The sequence below is a fragment of the Scyliorhinus canicula genome, chromosome 4 (assembly GCF_902713615.1).
Source record: "Scyliorhinus canicula chromosome 4, sScyCan1.1, whole genome shotgun sequence".
NCBI lineage: Eukaryota > Metazoa > Chordata > Chondrichthyes > Carcharhiniformes > Scyliorhinidae > Scyliorhinus > Scyliorhinus canicula.
The window spans coordinates 100,853,913-100,863,374 of record NC_052149.1 but is presented as its reverse complement, the minus strand read 5'-3'; the positions used below and the strand labels follow the sequence as shown (position 1 = coordinate 100,863,374).

The 9,462-nt window shown below is 42.6% G+C and overlaps 1 protein-coding gene across 1 annotated transcript; it reads right to left on the bottom strand.

Moving 5' to 3' along the window:
- Positions 1 to 974: 974 nt before the first annotated feature.
- On the bottom strand, positions 975 to 5,745 carry LOC119964847 (regulator of G-protein signaling 5-like). The gene is made up of 5 exons (XM_038794902.1): positions 5,599 to 5,745; positions 4,167 to 4,265; positions 3,978 to 4,039; positions 2,582 to 2,748; positions 975 to 2,433 (listed from the first exon to the last, which is right to left on the bottom strand). The coding sequence occupies exons 1-5, from the start codon at positions 5,640 to 5,642 to the stop codon at positions 2,221 to 2,223; spliced, it is 585 nt and encodes a 194-aa protein (XP_038650830.1). The 5' UTR covers positions 5,643 to 5,745; the 3' UTR covers positions 975 to 2,220.
- Between the last annotated feature and the right edge of the window lie 3,717 nt (positions 5,746 to 9,462).

Below are 9,462 nucleotides of genomic sequence, written 5' to 3'. Positions count from 1 at the left end.
ATGCAGCCAGGCCCGCATGAAGCAAGACCTGGACAACATTCAGACTTGGGCTGATAATGACAAATAACACTCGCACCACACAAGTGCCAGACAATGTCTGTCTATAACAAAAGACAATCTAACTATCATTCCTTGGCATTCAACGGCATTTCCATTGCTGAATCAACATCCTGGGGTTTACCATTGACCAGCCGTATAAATACTGTGGCTACAAGAGCAGGTCAGAGGCTGGGAAAGCTATGAAAATTAACTCACTTCCTGACTCCCCAAAGTCTGTCCATCATCTATAAGACACAAGTCAGGAGTGTGATGGAATATTCTCTACGTGCCTCGATGAGTGCAGGTCCAACAGCACTCAAGAAGCTAACCATCATCCAGGACAAAGCAGCGCGTTTGATTAGAAATCACCACTTTAAACATTCATTCCCTCTACCACCAATGCACAGTGACAGCAGTGTGTACCAGCTACAATATGCACTGCAGCAACTCACCAAGGCTCCTTCAAAAGCACCTTCTAAACCCGTGAACCCTACCACCTGAAAGAGCTAGGGCAGCTCTGAGTTCCCGTTTAAGCCACTCACCATCCTGACTTGGAAATATATTGCCTTTCCTTCATCGTCGCTGGGTCAAAATCCTGGAACTCCCTTCCCAACAGCACTGTGGGTGTACCTACACCAAATGAACTGCAGCGGTTTAAGAAGGTGGCCCACTACCACCTTCTCAAGGGCAATTATGGAAGGGCAACAAATGGCAGTCTCATCAATGATGCCCACATTTTAAGAATTAATTTTAAAAAGGTGTCACAAACAGTGCCTGAACCAACAACCTTCTCACTCAGAGGTGAGAGCCAAGACTGGCTGTTCTAATTTCAGTACTTGGTACTGTGTGTGTTTCATGGACATTGCTCTCTTTTTCTTCTCCCAGCACTCAACCACCCACCTGCCACCCTCTCAAAAAAAAAGCACAAGGCATTGTGTGGTACAACATTCTTTATTTCACTTTCTCTTAGCATTTCCACTTGGAAGAGATGAAACATCCAAAAATAAATAATTCATGTACAAACCAGTAGTAGACAGTAAATTAACAACAAAACTTTAGTACAACATGGGCCGAATGGCCTCCTTCTGCACTGTAAATTCTATGAAATCTATAAATCTATGAAACATGGTTGTAAGTATTCTGTCCCAGCTTGGAGGTGGAACTACACCAGAACCGACCAGTCACCAGCTGCAAATTGTCATCGCAAATGTCCAGCAATGTCAATGTTTGTAAGACAACAATTATTGATATTGAGAGCTCAGTAATGTTCAGCGCATTGGAAATTAATGTCAATAGCTTTACAACTAATCATGTTACAAGTTCAAGATGACTAGTAACATGTTTCTGATCTAATGTGTGGTTGTATTGTTCATGTAGAGTTTGGCTTTTGTCAAACAACTTTCAAATAATTTCCAACATTTTTTATTCAGTTAATGTAAGCTTTCTTTGTGTGGCAACATAAACCCAACAGTGTATTAATTACACCTAAAGAGCCCATTACAATTCTGAATGGGATTGTCTGCTCTCGTTTCAGAACGTTGTGACTTGAAGCAAGCTTTACATTATTGCAGCGGTTAATCACAAATTTCTTTTTTTTTATTTAGAGTACCCAATTCATTTTATCCAAATAAGGGGCAATTTAGCAGGGCCAATCCACCTACCCTGCACATCTTTGAGTTGTGGGGGCGAAATCCATGTAAACACGGGGAGAATATGCAAACTCCACACGGACAGTGACCCAGAGCCGGGATCGAACCTGGGACTTCGGCGCCGTGAAGCAGCAGTGCTATCCACTGCGCCACCATGCTGCCCTCACAAATTTTCAAAGTAACATCAGTATTAATTCTTCCTCATGTAGAGATTTTCCAAATTGTATTTCCTAAACTCTGTGAATGATATCAGAATCATTTATGGCTATGCACAATAAATAATTTATTAAGCAAAACATAAAACACTTGGTCAGACTGTAATGCATCCTCCCATTGCTTCCCACTGTGGTATACACTTTCATTTTCTTATTTACCATCTTCTTCAATATCAACGTTTGCCTCCAATCCATGTCATCGGACGATGTCTTTTGTCACTATTTCAAACTGCGGTTCCGCTCATGCCTTCCATTCATGGCCCCAGCTTCTATTAGCTGCTTTTTAAAGATCTCTGCAAGAGACTCTCTTTTCAAGTTCACGTCTGGGACTGCCTGTTGGTGTCGGACTGGCTGGTGGTTCTTTCTCTTTGTTTAATCAGGTTTAGGTACAGTTCCGATTTCAAGAATCTAGCGTAGGAATCTTTCTCCATCAGGTTGTAAATCTTCTTCTGGGCCACATCAAAGCTGGAGCAGTTGGGTTTCAGAAGGTGACTCTTAGTGAAGTCTTTAGTTTCATAATCAATATTAACCTATTCAGAAGGTGGAGGCAGAAAATAAATCAATGAGCATTCCCTTTTAATCTTAAAATTGCTCTCACTGAAGCACCAATTTATTTTTACAAGTGCTTTTAAAATAATACACTTCATATGGTCCTCAATTACAAATGAAAGAACTGACCTCTTTAGGAGCATTTGTTTCTATGAATTCTAAATAAATCTTCTTTGCTTTGGAGGCCCGCTTTGCAGGTGACTTAGTTTTCTTGTAGTCTTCACATGCCAACCAAAATTCGATGTTCTCCCCGCTGTACTCAGAGAGGAGGAATGCCCGAAAGGCAGCCAAACCATCTTCCAAGAGAAAGGGAAAAAAATTGTAATTGCTGGAAAGACCTAGTGGTTCTGTTTAATTTAAGGATGAAACAAGTATGTTCCACATTTTCAGTCTTGCAAAATTTCATGACGTATTATGTGTTAGCTTTATTTTTTATCTTAACATTGGAAAAGAAGAGCCTTTGACATGCAATGATGATCTGAGGGAGGTTCCCAATGGTGGGGTGATGGTGAGCAGGGTGTTCAAAGATGCTGCTAGTTTTCCCCTTATACATTGCCTTCCTCAGGCTAGGCATGATCAAAGTCCCAAATCTCCATTAAGTAGTTTGCCAGAAAGTAGGAATGGAAACCATATGCTTCCAATATCCCTTTGCGCATGGTTAGACTAGGGAGGGTCGTTGTCTGTGAGTTGTCAACAGGCTGAATAGGCTGCTCTGCTGGTAGTTTCTCACAATGATACCATAGTGGGTCAACCACAGCTCTGACCTTGGGACTTCCCAAATACAAAAAGCTGCAACCAGCACATCTTTGGGCACTTAATCCCATCCCCCTCCCATCACCAGTGCTGCAGCTTTATTGCTGCTCAGAGTTTTATAATTAGATTTGATTTGTTAGGTTGTCTTAGATACTACCTATTCACTTCCCATATTTTATTGGACACTCATTTAATGTAGTCAATATTTATAGGCATAGTGCCAGGTTCTATAGAATTTATGGGAGGCTTTTCTAGTCCCATAGGATCAATGACCTTTGGGATAGATTGTCAACTCATTCAGTGGATGCAGATTTAAATGGGAACTAGGCGAACTCCTGGAAGAAGTCAATATTCCTGCCTACAGGTGGAATGTTTGATAATGTATCGGGCTCATCGTCAACCTCTCAAACTCACTTTTGATCCACCTTTAGACGTCGGAGGAGAATTTCCCACAGTTATTTTTTGCCCATATCACTGAATGTTGGCAAAGCCCTCGGTGTGCCCTTTTCCAATGAGTGAATTATTTTGCAAGTTTGAAGTCCTATACTCAAACACTTGAAATCATTTTGTTTGCCAACATTAAATCAATCTACATAAGCTCTATAGTTTATTTTTTTAAATCCTCTTGGATCAAGCTTTATGGAATCATTATAATGGTCAGGCAAGATTCCTAAAACTACCTTGTCAATGCATGTCAATTTAATACAACAACATAATGAAAAACCCTTACAGAACCCCTATTATGGCAACACCAAAACAGACACCAACTTACATTTATGAGCAAGCATCTTGTCCAGAGATTGCCTCCATTTCTTTGCTTCCTCTGAGGAGGGCCTGGTTGGAACAAAAAAATATACAATAGTTTTCTTCAGTATTATTTTGTATTTGTACAAAATAGAGGCTAAATGTGTTTAGTAATCGGTTACTCTGCTTCTGGTTCAGAGATTGGCAGCGTACTCACCTGGATTTGGTTTTCTCTATCTTGTTCACTTGGACAGAACTGTAAGATTTCTCTGATGTCTGTAGAAAAACTCCTAAACGGGACTTAATCCCCTTTGCCCTGAAAATAGAAAACATTATTAGTCGCAAAATAGAATAGCTTCTCATGTTCCTATGGCAATCGTGAATCAACATCATTTTTTAAGTAAGTATTGTGCCAATGAACTCACTCATTATTGCTAATTTTACTATCTAGAAGCTGGAAGTTTATTTCTACTCCCCATGTAGTTTGCTATTCGGAGACATCTGTTTTCGTTTTATTACCGCTGTTTAGCACAGGGCTAAATCGTTGGCTTTGAAAGCAGGCCAGCAGCACGGTTCGATTCCCGTAACAGCCTTCCCGAACAGGCGCCGGAATGTGGCGACTAGGGGCTTTTCACAGTAACTTCATTTGAAGCCTACTCATGACAATAAGCGATTTTCATTTTAATTTCATTTCAAGTTGAGTTTACTGAGGTGATTTTGTTCGTGGCAATCCTTAAATCTATTTCTTCCTTGACGTAACTGCCCGCTCATTTGTCCTGCAGATGGGCCACAGCACACCATGGCTGGAGTACATCAGGTTGTACAGTATAATCATCCAAGAGGAACGAAGACAATTCAAAGCTTAAGAGTAGCCATGATTTTTAAAGCTATTCATGTCCCTCTGTCAACATCCAGGAAGCAAACAAGAAAGGATAATGTTTTGGGTTCTGACAAAGCAGTGACACCCAAGATATGAATCTGTCTTTTCTTTTAGAGGCTGAAGACTAATTTCAAATCGATCTGCTTTCACTCAGATTTCAAAAGTGTTTGAAGGCATTTCTGGCTATTTCTGAATTTGAAAAAAAAAAGTACTTTGGAGAAAGCCCAACCTCTTTATACTATTATATGAAAAAAACTTTTCAGCTAACTCCACCAATTTATGTTGAAATCACAGCCTGGACAGTCCACATAGGTTTGAGTCTCATCAAAACATTTATTGGGCATGATCTTTCAACATTGTAAGGATCTCAAGACCTCGACTGATGAAAATTGACTGAAAATTAAAACCACTTTCAATCGTCACCAAGATAATTAAAAGAGCATTTTCCAAAGTTCATCTGAATGCGCAAAACACATTTTACCTATGTTCCTCTTCAATTTTTCCAGCCTATTTTTAGTCTATTGTAAATTTTTATCAGGTTCTCTCATATAATAGGTGCTGCTACACGTCTTTATATCGCTGTTTTGTGAACAGAAGCCTACTCTGCAACCCAGGTCCACCTTAACTTACAGAAGTAATACAGCAAAATATCAATCCTCAGGTATCCAAGGTTAAACTATTGAATGCATTATTCTTTCTGAAGGCCAACACAATTAGTTACTTCAGTAACCTTCCACTATTCAAACATATTCTTTGTCCTGTAACATACCTTTCTAAGCAGCAGCTTTGTAGTGATGATAGTCCTCGACACATTTTTATTGTGGCTGTCAGCTGTTATGTCCCCTTCACAAAATTTCTTCTGGGTGCAGTAGCCTTACATGTACAGACTGAATGCTTCAGCTGGACTAAGTGTCTTATACACACCAGCTGGTTGGAGTGGAGCCCGTTGTTTAACCAATGAAAGGACTGCAGGAAACTGGCAAGGTTAAACGTCCAACAGCTCTGGAGTTGAATGATGACGTTTCTGTGCGTGGAGTTTCCCAGCCTTGATAGTACGATTATTTATTAAACATCAAATTATTCATTCTTCCTATGTATGGTTCATTCACTCTAAAGCCTATTTAAATACAATAGTTTCCTGATATTGCAAGAATCTAAATATTAGAAGAGGAGGAAAATGCATTTTTAACTTTTCCCTTTAACGTTACTAACTTTTACTGCAATAGAATGGATGACCATCCAAAGAATTAACATGGGGACAGATAATTAAACTTATTATGCTTGTGCTTAATGCATCCTGGAAATGTTCTGATCTTGGAGGGCAGTATTATCAAAGCAACATTGGGAAAGGGTTGGAACTGTTTGGCAACTTTTTGCTCTGTCTGCCGATCCCATTGCAAAGTGTCTCAAGATGTTTTGTAATGTTCAAGTGATATATAAATGCTGGTTGTTATGTTATGCTTTTGTTTTCAATCTGTTTTGTTCTAACCTTTGCTACATACCATCTGGCAAACAAAAATTGCACATTTGTGTTTGCCCGTTTGAAAAAAGGTTAAAAACAGTTTTGGAGGGCAGCACGGTGGCGCTGTGGTTAGCACAGCTGCCTCATGGCGCTGAGATTCCAGGTTCGGTCCCGGCTCTGGGCCACTGTCCGTGTGGAGTTTGCACATTCTCCCCATGTTTGTGTGGGTTTCGCCCCCATAACCCAAAAGATGTGCAGGGTAGGTGGATTGGCCACGCTAAATTGCCCCTTAATTGGAAAAAATTGAATTGGGTACTCTAAATTAAAGAAAAACAGTTTTGGAAAATTGGTATTTGCATACAGAATGAGAAGGGAAGAACTGTTGATTCCCGATAAAATGCTGTACTGATTTATACGAACGTAATCTTTTGGTCCATTGCCTTCACTGAAAGGTTAATACGAACATTTGCAAGGACACCACATCAAGCCAGTCTGATCTGGTTAAAACATTCACTTTCAACAAATTAAAGCTTGTTATCTGCAAAATGTTGAGAAAATGGTTGATTACTATTAGATTTGTCTTATTATTCAGAGGTTGCAGCATTTTAAGTGTTCTATGTTGCTAACTTTCTGCTCCATTATATCTTTGAATTAGAATCTGATTAGAAATAGAGAAATTTGTTTTGTAAAACAAGTTATACAATAGAAAAATGACAGATTTTTAACGTCCAGAAAAAGACAGAAAATTGATAACAATCACGCCAGAGTCAACATTCTTTCCTGACATAGCTGTGAAATAAGGGAAATGAGACAATGGATTTTTATTCAAGGGACTGTGCTTGTGTGCTAACACCAATCTCTCTTTCACCTAAAATATTCTCAATCATCAGGGTAAGAATGATTGCAACATCATTTACTGCCAAAACCAAAAGTCTCTAATTTACTTCTCCATCTCGCCTTCAACATGCATGCTCCTATACTTACATGTAGGGAGACAAGCTGGACAAAATGAAACACTGCTGCTAGAAAATATTGCTGAATTGATGTAACCTCCAGACTTCCAGTGGCGGCCATGGTGTTAGTGGTCACACATTTGGCAGCTCCCGCTCGAGGAGGTTTTTTTGGTCCTTTTCCCCGGTTGCCGGGTGGGTGCTTTGGAGAAAGAAGGTGCAGAGGTGGTGGAGGATAAGCTATACTCCACTGGTGAGGTCAGTGGATTGATCCACAGACCAGAAGTGGGTCTAGAAGAAAGGAGCTGCAGGAAAAAGAAACTCTTTGTAAAACATTGGGGAAGATGGAGGAGGGTAAAGGGTCGGCCCAATGGTCGACGGAGCAGTTGGTTGACTTTCTTAACAAAAGGTTCAGCCAACAGAGGAGGGAGGCTCAGGAGGACCTGGCGAAGGTGGTAGACCCACTGAAAGCGGGGATCATCCGCGTGAAGCTGAGGCTGGAGACTCAGAGCCAGGCGATCCACAAGGTGGAGGAGGCGACAGGGGAACACGAGGAGCAGGTTACCTCATTGGCGGCTAAAATTGGGATGTTGAGGGAGACCCAGAAGAGCTCAAGGAGAAAATGGAGGAGTTGGAGAACCAATCCGGGAGGCTGAATCTGAGAATAGTGGAGATGTCGGAGGGCATCGAGGGAGCGGACTCAGGCTCTTAGATGGCCAAGATGTTGGAGCAGCTAATGTGGAAGGGGGCCTTTGACCGGCCCCTGGAGGTCGATCAGACACTTAGGGCGCTGATGAGGAAGCCATAGGTGAATGAGCTGACTGGCACGGGTGAGGTTTTGGCCGTCATGCAATGGGAGGCACTTAAGCTAGTAGTCGGGGGAGTTTATATCGATCCGGGTGCACTGGGACAGGACGGAGCGGGCAGAGATGGCTAGGCTGATGGAGGAGATCCCATGGGTAGATAGGTGGTACTGTGAGGCCCCAGAGGCAGGTTTGTGGAAGGAGCGACAGACGGTCCAGATGGAGTTCGGGTTGATGTCAATGGGAAAGGCAGTGGTGATTACGGAAGGCCAGGGGGGCAGTGTATGAGTATGGGGGGGAAGGCGAATAGGATGCTGACCCACCAACTTAGGAAGCAGGAGGCAATGAGGGAGAAAGGTGAAGGATAGGAGGGGAAGGGTGGTCTTGGACCCTCTGGAGGTGAATGGGGCTTTTGAGGAATTTTATAAGAGGCTATATGAATCTGAGCCCCTGGCAGGGGGAGGGGGAATGCAGCGAATTCTGGAGTTCCCTGAAGTGGGGGACGATCTGGTATAGGGGCTGGGGGCACCCATTGGACTGGTGGAGATGATGGAGGGCATGGGGTGATGCAGGCAGGTAAAACCCCGGGCCCGGATGGGTTCCCAGTGGAATTTTAAATAAAGTTTTTTGGGGCTCTGGTGACCCTGCTGGTAAGGGCATTCTTTGAGGCGAGGGAAAAGGGGGAGCTTTCCCAATGCTATCGCAGGCTTCGATATCCTTAATTCTGAAGAAGGATAAGGACCCGGAGCATTGTGGACCCTACTGCACGATCTCACTGCTAAATGTAGATGCCAAGCTGTTGGCAAAGGCCTCAACCTCGCAGATTGAGGACTATGTGCCAGGGGTGATAGGGAAGGACCAGACGGGGAGGCATCTGTCGCCAACATAAGGCGCTTATTAAATGTGATTATGATGTCCCCCGGTGGGACAGGAGGTGGAGGTGGCGGTCACTATGGATGCGGAGAAGGCCTTTGATTAGGTAGAATGGGAATATCTGTGGGAAATACTGGGATGGTTCGGATTTGAGCTGAGGTTTGCGGATTGGGTCCCGTTATATAAGTCGCCGGTAGGGAGTGTTAGGACAAATCAGCTGAGTTCAGGATATTTTGGATTATACCGTGGGACAAGGTAGGAATGCCCACTCACCCCAGGTGAAGTGAAGAAGGTGCGTGATGAATTTGTACCGCAATAAACAACCTTGAAACAAAATATCCGGAGGCCTTGTTCATCGTGGCTGGTGACTTTAACCAGACAACCTCAAGAGTGTACTGCCAAAATTCCATCAACACATCTATCCCACCAGGGGCCCTAACATCCTTGACCACTGCTACACAAACATTAAGGGTGCCTACCACCTTATTCCCAGACGACATTTCAGAAAATCAGACCACAAGACGGTGCTCCTTCTCCCGGCATAC